Here is a 19,560-nt window from a genome sequence, read left to right as displayed (position 1 = left end):
CCCCCAGACTTTTCGTCTCCACATGTAGAGCTAAATGTCAAGTCCCCTTCACCCCCTAGTTGCACGTCAATCACACGTCATGCTGCTGCGCGCGCATCTATGCCAAGTATTATCTTATAGATCCACCTATATATGACATCATATAAACTTATAACCAATTATGTTTCTTTTTACTCCTCATTACGCCCATTTTTGGTTACGCATGCAAATTGTCACTTTTCTTATCAATTGTTACGCCTTCTGCATTTGTTTCATTGTAAAGTACATTCTATAAAAACGATTGACTGTCAATAAAATATCGTACTTCACTTCCTGAACCCCCGTGGTGACGGAACATGAAGGCCGCGACTCGAGTCGGCCATTTTGAATAAAGCCCATTCAGAAACCTCTTATACCACGGATTCTGCCTCTTATTTCACTGAGCTGTTTTATTTAGATTCCGTATTAAATTCAGTCCCGGTAATAAAATATTTACCACAATTGAACGCAGTTTAACACATGTGGGAATGTGTTGGTGTTGCACACGACTGAAAGTTGCTCCTACGTGTCAATCCAAGCATGTAACAGGTGAATGGAGTGAAGCCTGCACCCCTGCCACCATCCTTAAAGGTGATAAGCTCTAGTTCTAGTGTGATATGATCCTGAGTTCTGTGGTGTCTATGACTTTATTGTGATGGCAAAGAGTTCTTTCTACTGGTTGGTCGAATTTTTCATGGTTTGTTGGGAAAGAACCATGGGGGCTGGGCATATTTACTAACATTTCAAGCAACGCAACGCATCGCAGCAAGTGAAGTTGCTGTACTACGTTGCGTGAAAGGGAGAGAGCAGAACTGTGCCGTATTTTCAAAGGTATGGCACAGTGCTGCTCTCACCTAGTGTTGGCGCATTTGTGGTGGCCTAGCACCAACACAGGCACCCTTCAGGCATGTCGCAAGGACACCTGCGTTAAGGTCAGGATAACTTTTGTGCAGGAAGAGGTACCCTTGGAAGCTTTCATCTTTGTCACACATATAAAGAGGAAGTAAAAAGGAGGACTGAAGTTATTTCTCCCTGTTACACCAGCCTTGGGTAGGCACACTATTTTGACTTAAGCCTATGTTTACAAGTCTTTGTAAATGAGGGTTGTGTGAAATTACATGGGTGGGTGCACAGGAATGTTCATGCACCTCCCGTGTAATGACTGCCTGATGCAAGACTGCGCTATCAGTGGCATAGCAAGGGAGGAGTTGTGGGTTGGCGGGGCGGCATGTCCCGGGCGGCACGAGTTTTTGAGGCGTTGGCCCTCTCCCGCTGTTACCTGTGGCCGAGTGAGGCGGCAAACAAAGGATTCGTTCACCAGCACCCCCCGACCCCCCTCCTGCTCTTACAGCCGCTGCGGGGCAGCAAAGGCTAGGACCGCCACAAGTGGCTTCCCTTCTGCAAATCAGGAAGTTAGCTTTAGGATGTGGGAAGAAGAAACCAGAATCATTTTGAGCTTTAAAATAAATGGGCAGTGGTAGGATTTCAAAAGGTTTGCATACTAATAAAGTCAGTTATTTTTCTCACAGTGGACCTTCTCGGACCTGCTCAACGGGCCATGGCCTGTCCACGAAAGCGGTGTCCAGCCGCCCTCAGACTTTCAGGCGAGAAAAGGGTTAAGGATGTGCCAAACACCGGTCCCGCAATGTGTTAAAAGGTGTGATAACTGCTACCAACCTATACTAAAGCAAATGGAGAATTGCATTTCCAAAGGATAACAGCCTTCACCTGTGGGCTGCTTCCTCTGTTCCATATTCCAGCTTGCCTATTCAAAGTGGAATACTCTGCTAAAAGAGTTTCCATTGATTTAAGGCTGAAAATGAATGATTATGAGTAAAATAAAGTGCCGCAAAAATGCCGCTAAATTTCCATATTTGTGCCGCTAAATTTGCGAATCCATGCCGCTATATCCTGGGGGGGTCTGCCTAGTATGATGGTACGCTAAATGAAGACAGACGCACACTTAGAGTAATTGAACGACTTTGGAGATCCGCACCCTCAGCTGACCACCTCAAGCTACAAACAACTACCAGAAACTCCTACTTCAGAAAGATCAGAAGATCTAAAACTGACTTCTACAGGAACCAACTAGACCAAGCCAAGAACCGTCCCAAAAAACTATTCGATCTGATCAAAGCCCAAACCAAGATTGCACCCAACCACTCCAAGACTATCCCTGACACTCTACACAATTGTGAGTAGTTTGCCTCCTTTTTCACTACAAAATCAGAACCCATAAAGACTGACTTGCACAATGACCTTTTGTCCCTTATGGACATGCAAAAGAATGCCACACTACCCTTGACAGGTGTCCCAGGTAAATGCTCCACAAAATTCAACCTTAAAAACAAGGCAACCTGGTCATACTTCAACACTTACAGTGAAGATACTATACTAAAGACGCTAACCGCCCTGAACCCCTCCAGCCACTTCACAGACCCGCTTCCCGCTAACTACTTAAAAGACTTCATTCCACTGTTACTACCTCTCTGGACCAAGATTATAAATACCTCCCTCCTTCAAGGAACCATTCCAGAATACTTGAAAACAGGGCAGGTGTCCCCTATCCTAAAGAGACCAACGGCTGACCCAGCGGACTTAAATAACTATCGCCCGATATCCAACATCCCCACTCTAGCCAAGCTCTTGGAAAAATGTGTTCACACCCAGCTTAGCAACCACATTGATCAATTCAACCTGCTTAACCAATACCAGTCAGGCTTCCGAGCAGGTCACAGTACTGAATCAGCCATGACACACACAATTGACGATGCTCTAAAAATCCTGGACCAAAACGAAGCCTGTTTATTAATCTTACTTGATCTGTCATCGGCATTTGACACCGTTAAACACGACAACCTGCTAGAGCTCCTGAAGCACAGAATGGGAGTATCTGGATCCGTGCTTACCTGGTTTACCTCTTTCCTCCAAAATAGATCTCAAAGATTCAAGGTCAATCAATCCTTGTCCAACCCCGAGCCAGTCACGTTAAGAGTACCGCAAGGCTCTTCTCATTCTCCCACGTTTTTCAACCTTTTCATGGAACCACTCGCCGAACTTCTCAGTCTCTCCGGGATCCATTTCCATATATATGCAGATGACACCCAACTCTACATCAAGATCTATTCACTTGAGGACATCAAGTCTCTCAACACAACGCTACAAAAAACTCAAACCTGGTTGGCTGAAAACCATTTGAATCTAAACGCCCTCAAAACTGAGTTCCTCCTAATCGCCCCCCCCAACAAATCATCCACCATCCGGAATGGATGAAGCACCTAACTGCACTCAAAGGGCAAACTCTCATTGTGGAATCAGCGAAATCACTAGGTGTGACACTGGACAGAAACCTAAAGATGCAGAAGCATATCAGCGCCTCCACAAAATGAGCAAATTTTCACATGAAGGCCCTGCGAAAACTGAAACCCTTCCTGCCAGCTTACAACTTCAAACAAGCAGTTTAAGCTCTAGTAATCCCAAGAGTGGAATATGGGGCGGTAACACTAGTTGGCTTCCCCGGGGCAACGACAGCCCCGCTAAGAGCCTCTTTCAATTCAGCTGCGATACTCATCACAGGCTCAAAGAGAACCTCTCACATCTCTCCAAACCTTAGAGCCCTCAACTGGCTCCCGTTTGAAGCTAGAATTCAGCTGAAAATTGCATGTATGATGCACAAGGCACTACATTACAATTCCCCGAGCTATCTAGCTCAGAAATTGGTGCTCTCGACTGGTAATAGAGCCTCCAGAAGTTTCAAGAATCTTCTGCTGAGTCGATGTTTCTTTAATAAAAAGAGTTATAAAAAAAAAAAAAGAATCTTCTGCTGAAACCACAATGTTTTGCCAAGAAAAAAACATGCAACTAGTCTTTCTCTGGAATGGCTCCCAGGATCTGGAATGCTTTGCCTACAGAAACAAGACTGAACCCTTCCACTGCTTCCTTAAAAAAAGAAGTGATAACGATTCTCATGGCGAAATACACGTGAATTATTTACCTACGACTGGACGTTAATCACTAGTGGATATTAGTGAGCACTGTATTTAATTATTAGTTTGTATTAGAGAGCACCCTATTTCTGAATCACCTACAATTGTATTTTTCTATGCTTATACTTGTTTCCAACATATGACATCCGGGGCACCGTCTGATGTCACACACAGGGACAAGCATATCACCAAATGATGGTGGACGACGCCTACAAGAGAAAAAGAAAGAAAAAGATGATTCCAGACCAAACCACTAGATGGCAGAATAATGCACGGTATGTGAATCCAGAAAACCCTCCAAGCTGCAAAACTACTCCTACAGGTAAGTAACCATTTTGTTTTTGCCTGAAGACAGGTAAGTATGCTGCTCGGTATGGGCCCAAATTGTGGGCATTATGATTAATTTGTTGAGGGTATAACTTGGAGACATAGCTATCTTTTTGTGCTAAGAATTAGCTGTTGGTCTGACATTTACGCTGGTTTCCTAGAGTTAGTCTGAAGAACAGTGGTGTAGAGCTGTGGTTGTGTAGCATCCAGCAACGCCGTAGAGAGAAACAAATTGCAGTATCAAGATCATTACCTGATAAGGCTCAAATTTAATCTTTAGATGGAGCAGTAATGATTGGTGCATTAGTGTCTAGATCGGGCTTATTTTATATTTCCAGGACAGTAATTGAAGAGTAACCAGACGTATAAAAACAACTGCAGTAGGAAAACATTGGGTCAGATTGTCTTGTGCAATAAAAGTCTCGAGGTCTGCAGATTTGGACTAATTGTGTTTGGCCCTTGTGGATAATTCTGAAGTTGGCTGAACCACTATATGAGATCTGAATAGACATCTCAGTTAGTTTACTGTAGAGCAAAACACATTTTCTCTTCATGACTATGTCTCTGGCAAAGATTTTCTAAAATGTATAATATTGTCCCATTCCATGAGATGCATTTCACTTTCACCATATAAACAAGGATTTGTTCTCAGTGTTGATGTTTTAGGTTTTAGGGTTTAGGGCTGTTAGCTTTGCCTTTGCAACTGAATGTGCATATTGTGTTCCAATCTTAAATGTTCCAATATTAAGTATTTGAACTTAATGCCTATGATTCTTGCAGCCATTTTTCCAAAAATGTGATTGCTTAGGGTGTGGCGTCCTCCTTATCTTCTGGTAGGCCAAACATCCTTAAGTTGTGTCTTCCATTGCAGTCTTCTGAGTCCGGAAAATCACGCTGTAGAAGAATCAACCTCCTGACTGTTTTATCTATTTGGTTCTGTTGGAGTAAGTTTTTGGCCTCTGCTTTATTGATTCTGGGTTTGTGTCTCACGGATAGGACTTTCAAGTCGTTTCTTATACTGCCACTTCAGCGTGTAGAAAGTCTGTGTTAGTTTTGGTGCTCTGGGCGCTGTTGTGGGTGAAGTTGAGTTGTTGTTAGTTATCTGTTTTACTGGTGAGTCCGGTTTTGGTGCTTCAGATTTTTTGCGTTTCATGCCAGCCTTGGTTTTTGACATGGCCAAAATGCACTGGTGCCTCTTAGCAGGTTACAGCTGAGAATCTATTATAATAGCTTGTTGTGAGGGTAGGATGATGCAGCCGGTCATACTGAGATGAGAGCAATGCCCTGTAATAAGTTACCCGTTCCAGCCATGCCAGAAGTTTGCCTGTTCTTTCACCCTGCTCATAAATCCTATGTCGGGAAGACAGAGCGCGCACTGTGGCGTCCTCCTGCAGAAGCTGCCTGTAATCTTGCCTCTTGAGCGTAAGGCTATGCTGAAGTGAGGGGTTAGGATCGCGCACCTCTGCCTCCTCCAGATCCGAAATGTCCGACTCTAGCTCAGATACCCTCTTCAATCGCTTGGCCCTATGGCCCACCATCAGGGACAGTGCCCTGCCCTTAATAACTGCCCCAAACGCCCCCCCCATAGTGTCACTGACGAGGCAACAGAGCCCACGTTTTCAGGAAAATAATATTCCGCATCTTTGCGGAGAGCATCTTTAATATGCGGAATTTTAAACACCCATGGCTGTATAGTGATGGATCCCGGTCGCCCCTTTTGCGGAATACTCAAGGAAGCCCAAACCGGGGAGTGATCAGAGATCCCGCGGGCCAAGCAGCCCGACCCAGTAAATAGATGGACATCTTGGGCATGCGGGAATATGTAATCTATCATAGATTGGCTACCGTGTACCCCTGATTGAAACGTGAATCGTGTGTGCAATGGGTTAAACCACCTCCATATGTCCACCACCTCTAAAGCATTAGCGAGCTCATACAAAGACGAGCCTTTCGGCGGATCCCCCCCGGGGCGGAAGACGGTCCAAGGAACCATTCATTGCAAGGTTGAAGTCCCCTCCCCCCCAAAACTACCACTCCCAATGGAAGCTCCAATAGTAGGGACCCCACATCGCGCAGCGTCAGACCCTGTAGTCCAGGGGGGCATATACAGCAACTACATTGATAACCCGTCCCCCCCCCAGGTGCCCGAGGCTGCAGCATATCTAACCTGAGCGTCAGTCCAGGTTCTGTGAACGATGTAGGGGCAGCCCTTACGGAGGAGAATCCCCCCCCCCCGAGAGCCGCAGGAGAGCCCCGAGTGTGCAATCATACGGTAGCCTTTCCTATTCAGGGCCCCACAGGAGTTCTCGACCAGGTGCGTTTCCTGCAGCAATACCAAATCAAGCTCATGTCGTTTAACATATTGCAACACTATGCCCCTCTTCATTTTGTCCCCCAGGCCGTGGACATTCCATGAGGAGAAACGAAGCGCTAAATTTGGGGCCATCATGTCAAATCAAAGGGGGTCAGAGAAAGCCAGCCAATTCTATGAGGCCTGAAGCGGCCGGGGTGGAGACGTGAATGAATGACAATGGAGGTGGGAAATTCAGCATTTGAGTGCATTGATACAAAAAACATTTAAACATAAAAAACAATCCCCCCGCCATCCCCAGACGGGACCCTGCCACCCTGCACGACGGGCCTGAAAACACCCACCTCCCGCAACATGCAGAGTGCCTGTCGCCCACCCTCATCAACTTCAGGAACGTGTCCAACCCCTCTCCCTAAAGCATAAATTAATAAATCAGTACAGTAGCCCCAGCCCGAAGTCGGAACACACAGCAGCAGAATTGGCCCAGCAAAAAATTGGCAAGCAAGGCACCAAAGCACAACAAACCCCAAAAAACAAATCAAAGCAGTATGCACAGTGAACGACCACTGAAAGCGGGGGGCTCGAAGCCATAGTAAGTCAAGCAGCCCTCAGAGGCCGCAGTGGACAAAAAGAGCGGCGCAAAGGCCCCTGAAGAGGACAGTGTCTCCTGATCATCCCTCAGGGCCTTGGGAACTCGCCTCGGACGGAGGCTGGGATCAACGGTGTTGACGCTAGTCATTAGATTCTTCAGCGAGCGAAGTCAGCTTTTGTGGTTTCTTGCCAACAGTGCGCCAACCGTCAATCCAGTCCCAGGCGTCTTCAGGCCTGGTGAAGAACCAGAGTTTACCATCAGATTCGATTCTAAGTTTCGCCAGGAATAGCATGGCATACTTGAGCCCAAGGTCTCTGAGAGCATATTTTACGTCTAGGAAACTGCGATGTTGTTTCAGGACTTTTAAGGTAAAGTCAGGGAAGAATGAGCCTTACTATTCTCGACAGTCAAAGTAGGTGCCGCTCGTGCAGTCTGTAGAATCACGTCGCGGTCACGGTAGTTGAACACTCGGGCCAGGAGCGGACAGGGGGGAGCCCTGGGCGTGGGCCTACCCCCGGCACACGATGGGCTCTCTCGATCGAAAAGCATTTGGATAGGCCTCTCGGTTGAAGGTGCTTTAGGATGAGTTCCTCAACATAGAGATCAGCGGAAGGCCCCTCCGCCCACTCAGGAACACCAAGAATGCGAACATTATTGCGTCGTATTCATCAAGTTGGACCGCCATCGCCTCGTGAGAGGTGCGTAGGTCGGTGACCTGCTTCTTGAGGATGGCAGTGTCGGACACCAGGTCCGCCTTGGTAGTCTCAATGGTGTGCACACGATCGGCCATTTTGCACATAGCCTCCCTAATTAGGGCCACCTCCGTAGCCACAGTATCGATTCGGTTTTCCAGAGATGTCTGCACCGTAGTGAATGCCGCTAGAAGATCATTGTTGATGGGCTCAGAGTCGCTCCGTTGGTCTACAGCAGTGCCCGACTTCTCCTCCTGGGATCTTTGCCAAGCAAACTTCTCCAGCTTAGCTTGCATCGCATTCCGCCCGCTGCAGCCTGTCGCCATGTTCGCCACGTGGAGGGGAGCGAGAAAGGCTAGGAGGAAACCACTAACCACCGCCTCCTCAGCCCCTAATCAAATCTGTAGAACCAGCACCCCTTTGTCGTCACTGGGCGCTCAGCACATCCCTCCCCCATGGCCCTGATTGCGGGGGGCCCACTCTTCCAGCAACTGCCGGAGCGAGAAAATGTCACTGAGTCCAGTTCCAGGATCACGCCGCAGCTCCGGGTAACAGTCCCCCCCGAACACCTCCGCGACAGCCTGCTTTTGTCGCGATGTGCCCCGGAGCCCAGGCGCCCACTCACACCGGGGACGCACGGTGGGCCCACCTTGAGAACAGCACCACGTAAGGGACACGGTGGATGGAAGGGCACGTCAGGGAGCCCTGACAAATAGGAGCAGGCCCCCACGCGGTGATGCTCGTCACTCACCGGAGCACTCCCCAAGAAGTCGGCATTCACCCACGAAAGTGTCTTTGCCGGCGCCGGACGGGCTCCTGGGGAGTCCCCCACTCAAAATGAAGACCTTGTGTTCTTCAGGAGATGAGGCGGCATCAAAGGAGTAGCAGCAGCGCCGATTGAGTTATTTTAACCCTTCCACACTGACTCCAACAGTCTTCTGCGCTGTTCCGGAGCCAATCGCGACCCACACTAATCAGGGCGTGGGGCCCCGCAACCCGGAGCGCCCGCACTTCGCCATCCAGGCCGCAACCACAGTCTCGCGTGGCACTGTGCCCCTGCAGAGTCGCACTTCCGGTCGGCCTGACCGCTGCCAATGATGCCGGTATACGGAGCGTTCCCCCGCCGGAGTGTCCGATTGGCATAAAAGTTCTCCCGCACCCGGGAAAACAGCACCAGCAGTCACGGAGACAATCAGGGTGATGATCGGGACGGGGCAGATGTTTTGAAACTGATTTATCCAGGAGTGGCGCACCGGAGCTCAGCTACCGTGTGGCCATTCCCGTGGCAGTCTGCCACGCCCCCCAACTTTCCATTTCTGCTACAAATTCCCCTCCATCATAAGTCTGAATTTAAGTTGCAAGTCCTCAACTTTACCAACTAAACTCGCTTTTTCAACCCCCTGGAGATGCCCTGACTTCAGATTGGCTTCTGCTATCGCTAGCTGATCTTCAAGTGAAGCAATCTGCCTTTTTTCTGCTCTAACCCAGGCAACCGAGGCACCCTTCAAGGAACCCCTTAGCCAGGACTTAAAAGCATCCCATACCATGTGTGCTAGGGCGGATGCTGAGTTCCATTTAAAAAAAACTACTGTGTCCCTTTCTATCTTGCTCATAATATGTGAGTAATCTTCTATTCAGGATCCACCTCCTAGACATAATATTCAGGGGGAGCTCGTTTTTTTTTTAACCAAATTGCAGCTTGATCAGATAAATTGATAGGCAGGTAATCCATTTTTATAACTTTTCCGACTGCTGACACTTCGAGAAAGAAATAATCATTTCTGGAATAGTGACCATTCTTTTTGCTGTAGAAGGAATAATTTCTAGAATCGCCACTAACCTTAGGCCACACATCGCATAGTTTTAGATTATCTAGCATAGAAAGAAGGTAGGCTTTAACTCGTGGAAAAGTGATGTGAGTGCGGCGGTGAAGATCTATCCAGATTATTATTTAAAATGACGTTAAAGTCTCCACCAATTATGAGAGGGGCTTCAAAGTTTAGCAAACTAGAGCAAAGATTAATCATGGGTGAGGTGTCATCTTCATTCGGACTGTAATAGCTAGCCATGGTATATAAAGAGCGGCAAATTTTAACTTCGATACCACCCAGCGCCCGCCTTTGTCAGCCTGCGATCTTCGTAGCTCTATTCCTGAATTTGCTTCAATTATAATAGCAAGCCCTTAGAGCAGTATTGCTGATCTGTAGCTATAACCTCATCTACCCATCTTTGCATAGTAAATAAAGCTAAATATTCAGGCTGTAAGAGGTGGGTTTCTTGGAGCAAAAGAACCCTGGCGGGGCTTTCTTTCGGGTATTGAAGGACCACGCACTGCCTCCTTTTAACCCTTATGCCATTCACATTCCAACTCTTAACCTCCAAATACTCATCTCCCAGTGGTCTCCCCTTATCCCCCATCATCTTCTGTCATGGTCGCACAGCATCTCTTAACCCCCTTTAAACTGAGTGAGGACAATTTTGTTATATTTTTCCCCACACGTTTCCCCCCCCCCCCCCCCCCCCCCCCGGAACCTCTCCTCCCCAGGGAACCCTCCCTTGCTAACTATTGGCATTGCCAATTTGAGATGCTATCCACAAAATCCTGTATTTACAGATAGACTTGACTGTCACCACCAACCGCCTTCTAACGTGGGTGCCTTAACTATTTACCAGCCTTATAGAGGGTCATAAAACTATCCACTTCTTCTGGAGACTGAAAATTATGCAATTTGTTGGCCCACAGCACTTTAAGAATTGCTGGAATCCTTAGCTGTACTTGGAAACCCATTTCCCTTAGATGTTCTATTCGCTTGCCCAGCTCCCACCGTCTATAATTTGTCACACGAGAGATATCTGACCTGATTTTAAAGGTTAGATCCTGGACCTGGATGTATTTTTGCTTAAGGGCAGCCCCCAAAAATGTTTCCTTAAGTGTGAAGGACTCTAGATTTACCAGAATTTGTCTGGGTTTCTTCCACCCAGGGTTTAATTTAAATGGGTCGCGATGTGCTCGTTTGATTTCAGATTCCGAAATTGTAGCAGGTGCGACATGCGGGAAGGCTTTGGTCAGAAGATCTATTACAAATGACTTGACATTGTACCCTTCCACCCCTTCCTTGACATCCAGGAACCTGATGTTGTTCCTCCTGGAGTTATTCTCCAGGCTTTCTAACCTTTTTGATAGGTCTTTCGCCCTCTGTTTTAGCCTACCCACTTCCTGGGTGTTATCCCTCATGTCCGATCCTAGCTCCTGAACTTTACTTTCCGTACAGTGAGTTAACGCCAGTAGATTTTCCTCAAGGCTGGTGCAGGGATCCTGAATCCTCCTCTGGAAAAACTTTCTTTAATTTCAATGGAGAGTTGACTCAATATCCCTTGAACCATGGCCAAACCTGGTGCATCCTGGCTAAACCTGGTGCATCCTGGCTAACCTTACTAACCTCATCGTTGTGTTGGCTTGATGTAGGATGTTGTGTCTGGGTTTCATGTAAATCGACTAGGGTTTCTTTCTTCCCTATCCGTTCATTGCTTCCTGGTGGCGGGGCAGAGTCATCCAGTAATGAGAATCTATTCATGGTGGGAATCGCTGAGTGGGAGAGAGGAGCTCCTCCTGCTCCGAGCATGTTCTCTGGCGAGGCAGCTGCCCCTGTGAAGTCTCCATATTTAGCTGAGAGTTAGGGCCTGTCTCTCCTTTCCTTCTTTTAGGGAAGTATCCTTCGCTTGTGAAAGTTTAGTACAAAGGCCTTTACTTTTAACCGAAGGGGGTACTGGGGCTGCATGCGCTACCTGCTTGTTGTTTGTTCGTGGTTTTAACTCCTTAAAGAGAGATGTTAGATCTAAGTTTATGAAAAAATATGGGGGGTTGGTCACTTGCATACCTGCGAATATACACTTGTAAATAAAGTTAAAACAAAGAGTTTGAAGTTTAATCTAACTCCTGCATGCTGCTCGGTGTCAGAGGGCTGCCAGTCCCTGGGATAGCTAAATTCCAAAGAGGGATTCAAGACAAAATGTCTTGAATGTACCGGGCGCACTGTATTAAATTTTAATGCACGTTTTGACAGCTTAATGCAATATAACACGAACACAAATAGACAATGATTTTTCAAAAAAGCATCATAGTTGTCTGTACGACAAGCATAGAATATAGTCACAATATTAACATAATGACAGAATTGTGACTATATTCTATACTTGTCGTACAGACAACTATGATGTTTGAACTTATTGAGTCATGAAGTAATGACCAAAGAATTATAACAGATTTCACAATATGTAAATCTACATTTGATCATTAACAAATGATGCCTTTTTAAAAAATCAGTCTATTTGTGTTACATTGCATTAAGCTGTCAAAATGTGCGTTAATTTTTATACAGTAAGGATTAAGAACTGTAGACAGCAGTGCGCCCGGTTCATTCAAGGCATTTGTCTTGAATCCCTCCTTGAGATCTAAGTTTATGCCTTTTGCCAAGGGATGAGTCATAGCTGGTTGCGCTAACGGGCCTGCAAGCTTACGTTCTACTGCTATCTTGTAGTTAAGGATGAGCTCGCAAAAAAGTCACTCCTGGTCAGTTATTAACTCATCCATCAAATTAGAACCTCAATCATGTCTCATGACCCATTTATAAGGAACAAATTTATGTTGTTACGGTTTGGGAGATATCCCTCAAAGTACGGAATCCCAACATGGGGGAAAAAAACTGGTCCACAAAAAACTAGGTTATGTGGTTTCTATAATGAATCTTTAATACATATTGTAACTACGTGCCCTCAGCTGTTGGAAGAGCGGAAGACTGTGTTGAAACCCATCTTTAAAGAATTATAGGTTAGAACATGTCGGCAAGCTATTATAACCTGTCTCACTGGAAATATGCCCTGCCTCACATCACAATTTGTAAAGTTAATTTTTATTGTAGAAAAGAAGCTGCTAACCAAGTGCGATTCCCAACATCAATCGCCTGCCTAGACTGATAATGATTGGTATTGCAGGAACAAGTCGCTAAAGCCATTAATGCTAAAAAAATAATTGTTCCTAAAGTCTTGTATACAACCCTGAATCTGAAGTTCTAAAAGGTTTTAAATTGTTTATAGTAATTGGGAAAACAAATTCGATATTTTAAATGGTTTAGAAAAAAGAAAAAAAAATGTTTAATTGTTCGCAACAACTGGTCATATCTTAACACATGCACAATTATCTGTATTGTGTGGGTCCATTTTGCCAAGGAGAAAACAATGTATTTTTAACAACTGTTTTGAAAATGTCCTCCAGCCGTTCGATTCTGCACAACTGCACTTTAATTATCGCTGCTAAATAGAAGTCTTTGCACAATTGTACTTCAATTATCGATTGGCACAGGCACGTTTAATCACTGCTGCTAACATTTCAGTATAAAGTTGTATAATGCTAAATAAAATAATGCTCTTAACCGATTGTGTTTTATTCTTGATTGTAATGATTTTCATTAATCAACACATAAAGTATTACTTACTGCTAACCCACCCCCTGGTCTGCGCGCTCCTTACCCTCAAATACATGGATCATGGGTTCCATACGTGAAGGGCCTGCACCATACCTCTGCCTCTCATCCCTTCCCGGCTTCAGGTAACTGAGTTGGTAATGGGGTTCTACAACAGACTCCTCTTCACTAGGGGCTGCCTCTCAAAACCTCCCGGACTACCCTGCTGGGATTCCAGAGTTTCTGGAACCCAAACCTGTGCTGCCTCTACCTGCCTTTTCCTGGAGACTGCAACTGGTGCTGACTCTGCCAGGCTACCCCACGTGGGTGCTTCCAGGGCGGGGGAGGGCGCCCCCGCAGCCCTAAACAAAGCCAAGCCACCTCACCTCAACAGGAGAGCCAGAGACCGCCGCAGTCACACAAGACCAAGAAAACTAGTCAGGAAATGACCCCCATGTCCTACGGCAAGGGGACTCATTTATGAAAAGTGACGCACCGGCGGCGCAAAAGTGACGCAAGGGATCATAAATAAGCCCCTAGGTGAGCGGCACGATGCGCAGCATAACAAGTGGTGGTGAATGCAGGTAATGTCGGACTTGCACCTGCGCGTGGCCATGGTCCACCCATATTTATTTGTTACCTTATTTTTTTCATCAGTGCCCCATTACTCGAGAGAGAGTGCGTTTTCTTACTGTATAAAATCATTTTAAAAGCGGTCACTCGATGTGTGTGAGTGTGGGGGGGTGCTTTCTTTTTAACTGGACAAAGTGTCCTGCAATGCTGCAGGGGGGTTTGGTGGGTGTCTCGTGAATGCTGAGATACACCTTGAAGCTCTGAGGAGTGGCTGAGCCCTTCTCTCTGTCCTACCCCCATGCCTCCCCCCCCCCCCCCCCCAACTAGCTCTGCTCATGAATGGCCTCAGGACATTTTGTGTGCACAATATATTTACACTTTGTGTTTTTGTTTCAGGTCCACATGGAAGGAGCCGGTGGGGTCGGCTGCTGGTGTTGGTGGCGTCACTGATGACGTTGGTGCTGGCGGGGGCACTGATACTGAAGTGGAAACCTTTAAAGCACTTTTTCATCCGTCATCACGAAGGGCCGAGAACCCGCGAAGCTTCGCCTTCTGCAGAGTTAAGTGAAGAGGGGCTGGTGATGTTGCCTCATCCATTGATCCCACATCCCCACAACACTGACAGAGATGGGTCCAGCACCGGAAGTGACGTTGGAAGCAGCACGCGCAAGGATTCCGATGAGACCATAGTAGTGAAGCAGACACGATTTAATTGAAACCTGAGAGGTCCGTTGTACTTGAAGACTTGTAAATATCTTTGGACCCTCTGAGCTGGTTCCTTTCTACCCCCTCCAGTGCCCTCTCCAGACACTGCTTCATTCACTCTTGTGTGAGCGGATTGTGCTGAGTCGAGCTGTGCATCCAGGCATGGACTGCTGGTTTCACTAGTGTTAACTGGGTGGGTACACCAACACTGACCGTGCTAGGACCCGCAATACTTTACAAGCAGGGGCCAGTAGTGCAACAGGTGCAGTGGCACCAGGGCTCAAGAGTGTGAGAGCCTCCAAGTCCCCTGTTATCGCTGCGGTTACTACCAAGCTAAGTATGGGGGACTGTTGGAAAATGACCCTCTCTGAACGGTCACCCCAAACTTTCTTTTTTTGCCTTCCTTCTCCTCTTTTTGCTGGCTTTAGAACTCTGAGCACTTTACCCTAAATGTGCTAACATTGGTGTGTACACAATTGGCATGTTTAAAATGCAGAACTGTTTCACTTTATTGTATCACATTATATCACCGCATTGAGAGGCATTAGTGATAGTTTTCAAACATGAATTTAAAAACATTCCTTTTTTTTTTTTTATTTGCAGTAAGTACATAATAACATCATATTAAATCATAAATCAGCACAAGAATTCGAACTTCAAGTAGCAACATAGACATCATAAATCCTTTGCCCCCTCAGGACCAACAAGTAGTTCAGTCCCTTCTTTCCATTCGCTTCTACCTCCTCTCCTCCTCTCTTATTCCCTTATTCTGGCCTTCCTCCAATTTGTAATGGGAGCCCAGATACCCCCTACTTTTTTCCCTTTCTGAGCATACAACAAGATCTCTATATTATGTAGGCCAAGTAATCTGGTGAGCCACATTTGAAAGGAAGGAGCTACGGTGTCTTTCCAACCTGCTGAAATTAATATCCGAAGTACTGCAACAGAAATAAACACCAGAGCCTCCTCTGTTTTCCCCAATTGTAGCCTATTACCAGTGCCTAATATCGTAAGGGTGGGTGAAAATAAGTTTTTTTGACCTAACAGCCCCTCCCAGAATTTTTCTATTTCCCTCTGTGTTCCCAGCAAGGACTTACAGTCATAAAACATATGAAGCAGATCTGCCTGGCCTGCCTTGCATCTGGGACATCTATCATCTTCCCTTATCCCCCAGACAAAGAGTTTTGCAGGCGTATGGTATAAATTAAACAAAGTTTTGTAATGCTGCGCCTTCAGGTTAGAGGAGCGAAATATTTTCTTTTGTAATAAAAGGGCATGATCTAGATCTACATCAGGATTTCCCAATATTGTGGCCAGAAAGGATTCTGTTTTTTCCAAATCATCTTGTATTACACCACTAAATAAGGTATAGAAAGCCTTGATCTTCTCGCTCCCCTTAGCCAGCAGGTACATAATGGGGAATTCTTCTGCCAATAACGTCCTAGGTCTTACAGCCTTCAGCCAGCTTGTCAATTTTATATACAATAGCCAGTGTTTTCGTGAAATGCCAACGCTGTACTGTAGTGCCTCAAAACCCAGGATCTTCTCTCCACTCATTAAATCGCCAATCGTCCTAATTCCTAGATTTTCCCATTCCTGCAAATTTCTATCTACTTCCATCTGAGGAAATATCCTAGAATTGTGGAGATGGAGATATCGATTTACCTTAGGAATTCCACAAAACTTTGAGACAGCCCTCCAAACCCCCCATGCCCCTTCCAATACCTTAAAGCGGGCCTTTCTATAATATCTACGATCTACTTCCCGCATTAGTAAACCTACTGCTTTTCTCCCAACTAGTAACTCAAAAATTGAGGGAGGCGTCTGGGTACCAAAATTCCCCTGGGTAGGTTTAGCCTCTAACCGAAAGAGAATTGACATGTGTAGCAGGAGACATGACCAATGATATAGCCTCAGATTCGGTAATGCCAGACCGCCCCTATCCTTGGAGAGAGACAGTAGATTAGTAGAGCGCCTAATTCGCCCATATTGCCAAACAAATTTTATAAAGATGGATTCCAAGCTTTTAATTACTGTTTCTTCTATTAAGAGGGGTATAGCTCGAAATAAATAAAGAACTTTGGGGAACATGGTCATTTTTCATTGGAGAAGAAGCAAGATGGCGGCTGCGTAACGGCCGTTGCGGTGAAGCGGTGGAGGCAGAGGAGACGAGTCGGATGTAAAATCACAGGGTATGGAGAGGAGCCCGCTCTGACTGCCGCGATGTCGGAATGATGTTGCTGTTGTTTATAGCATCCATTATTCGAGGTCCTCGTCGATCGGCTGAGGCCGAGGTGGTGTCCGTGCTCATAGCTCCCCCGCCTAAGAGTCAAGCATGCGGAAGTGCTGGAAGGCGGAGCCCAGGAAGAGGAGTCCGGAGCTGGACGAGTCGGGTGAGACTGAGCGGAAGTGTGTACGGAGCTGGCTCCCATCAGGAGCTGAGCTGTGATTGCGGTCTGGGTACATCTTACTGGCCCGCTAACAGGCGAACAGGTGTAATGGCTCCCAAAATAGCGGCGGGGTCAAAAGCTGCGTCCCAAAGGAGGAGAGGGATCAGGGAGGACAACGGTGGCTGCGGAGGCAACGGTAGCGCCGGGATAGAGGGAAAAGAAGCTCCTCTGGAGAGAGGGAGAAAACATCAACAGAGCACGGTCAAGACCCGGCCCCCGCCTACCTCTATTGCAGACATCTTCCCAAAAGCCGGTAAGGAGAAGGGGAAGGAGCAAGAGGTGGTAGTGCAGGAGGAGGTAGCAGAGGGCAGTACCTCACAGGTGATCAGAGGTTTAACCGGGGATCTGGAAACTGGATTTGATATAGAGGCACCACCCTCTATTATTTTAGATCAGGGCGAGGATATGGTGATGATTACTAAATCAGTCTTGGAAATTAAAATCGGGGAAAAAGACAGCTTCGTACAGAAAGAAACTGATAATTCTGTCCCAGAAGCTATTCTGATAGGCGCTACAGTATCAGCAATGTTTCAAGGAGAAGATTTATTGGGCATGAGCCCTGGTAGACCTGAGCTGGATCCTGACCGGGGAGGTGTATGCAGCGAGAGAGAGAAAGAGAAGGCACCTAGCGAGTGCTTTTTCTCAACCTCCGAAGGAGCCGGGTGGTCTGAGGACGACGAATGTAGCTTTAACTCAGAATCAGAGGCCGATTCAGGGAGCAACGTTGAACCAAACGCCCCAGTAACGGCGGTCAGGCCTCCTTTGGCGACAAGGAATTTGATGCAGAGTCATCATGACATCAGAAGTGATCTATCCTCTGCTTTACCTCTCCAGGGGAGTCCAGGAGAAGAAAACTCCAATCGGATACTCCTGGAGACAATCCATCAAGAAATTATCGCACACAGAGAAGAGACCCGCCAGGACAATAGAAAAGCCCAGGCAGCAATGAGGAAGATGCAGGGTGTCGTGAGGAAACTCTCTAAGGCTTGTGCTAATACCGGGGATAGAGTTTCAAATCTGGAAGAGAGGTTGGTAACAACAGAAGCGGAGGCAGCTGCAGCTGTTCTTAAGGTTGATGCCCATTGCGCCCAGGTGGTCGATCTCCAGTGGAAGACCGAGGAGTTGGAAAACAGGCTCCGTCGAAATAATCTGAGGGTCCTAGGGATCCCTGAGGGGGCCGAGGGATCGGATATAAAGGTCTATATCATCAAGCTCTTTGAGCAAGCGTTCCCGGAACTCTCTAGTTGGAACTGGGTCACTGAGATTCAGCGGGTTCACCGTACTCCCTTTAAAAGCCGAAGGAACGCGAGGGAAGGAGACAAACCCAGAGCGGTATTGGTTTTTTTTGGCAACTTTATTCTGAGGCAGGCTATTGCTGAAAAAGCGAGGCCGGATGCTAGGAGAGCAGGGGAAGGAATTACGTTTTTCGTCCGCCCAGACTATTGTCACTCGACTGTCGAGCGAAGGTGGAGACTAAGGGAGATGATCAAACCATTCCGGGACAAGAAAATGCAAGCCTTCTTGATAAATCCGGCACAGTTAAAAGTAATTAATGATGACAAGACTCTTTACTTTAGTTCAGAAATTAAAGCTAAAGAGTATCTGGACTCTGTTGGTAATTAGACTTTAAGCAACTCTCTGGGTCAGAGTGAGAAAATGTATTCACGGTTCTCTTTTCTGGGAGCGAGGTATTTCGAACATAATTCATAAAGTTAAGAAGGGGTCTCCTCCTTTATTCTTTTTTTTTTTTGCACATGTGGTTTATGTATATTCTTGTGATTTATGGGTTCTAGTAGGTTTTAGCTTCTTCCTGCTGCCTTCACCGCAGGCACCGCTGCCCATCATGTGCACAGACTAGGTCTGAGCGCTTCACAGACGGCGGTAGGTAGGGGTCGGGGTTGGGTGGGGGGGGGAAATGGTCAGGGGTTGGAAGGGGAGGTTTGGGGAGGGGGTTGGGGACTTGGAAAAGGGGGACAAATTTGCAGTTTGGTACACTATGGGTTCAATAGTCAGTGTAAGGTTTCAGGAGTTAATCACCAGTTAAAGCTTCAGGTAGTTTTAGTCGTTCATGCAGACCCTGAGGATGGCGAACATTAGGATATGCTCAGTTAATATTGGTGGGTTGAATGATCGGAGGAAACGTCAAAATCTAGCTCACTTCCTCAAGTATAACAGATTGGATGTGTTATGTCTGCAGGAAACACACCTCCCATGGGCCAAAAGGAATCTCATGTTTGCGAGTGGTTATCAGTTAGTGGCTTGTTCAACGCAATCATCTACTATTAGGGGGGTCGCAGTCTTGGTCAGAGTTTCTTTGGGAGGAGTTAGACGGATTAAAGTTGATGGAAATGGGAGATGGGTCCTAGTCGAGTTGGAAAAGGGCTTTACAATATGTGTAGTCTATGGATCTAATAACGATGACCCCGAGATATATGATTTCTTGGAAA

The 19,560-nt window shown here is 46.6% G+C and overlaps 1 protein-coding gene across 4 annotated transcripts in view; it reads left to right on the top strand.

The window, feature by feature from the left end:
• The window catches only part of LOC146869148 (uncharacterized), a 54,110-nt gene extending 35,016 nt beyond the window's left edge, over positions 1 to 19,094 (top strand). For all 4 annotated transcript variants that reach the window (XM_085640530.1, XM_085640654.1, XM_085640385.1 and 1 more), the window contains one exon: positions 14,355 to 19,094. In XM_085640530.1, coding sequence (XP_085496656.1) covers positions 16,895 to 18,736 — 1,842 coding nt within the window. In that variant the 5' untranslated portion in view covers positions 14,355 to 16,894 and the 3' untranslated portion in view covers positions 18,737 to 19,094. The remainder of the gene's footprint in view (positions 1 to 14,354) is intronic.
• The last annotated feature ends 466 nt before the right edge of the window (positions 19,095 to 19,560 follow it).

Source organism: Triturus cristatus, chromosome 1_1 (genome assembly GCF_964204655.1).
Source record: "Triturus cristatus chromosome 1_1, aTriCri1.1, whole genome shotgun sequence".
NCBI lineage: Eukaryota > Metazoa > Chordata > Amphibia > Caudata > Salamandridae > Triturus > Triturus cristatus.
The sequence above is the reverse complement of the archived record's forward strand: the minus strand, read 5'-3'. Positions and strand labels throughout refer to the sequence as shown.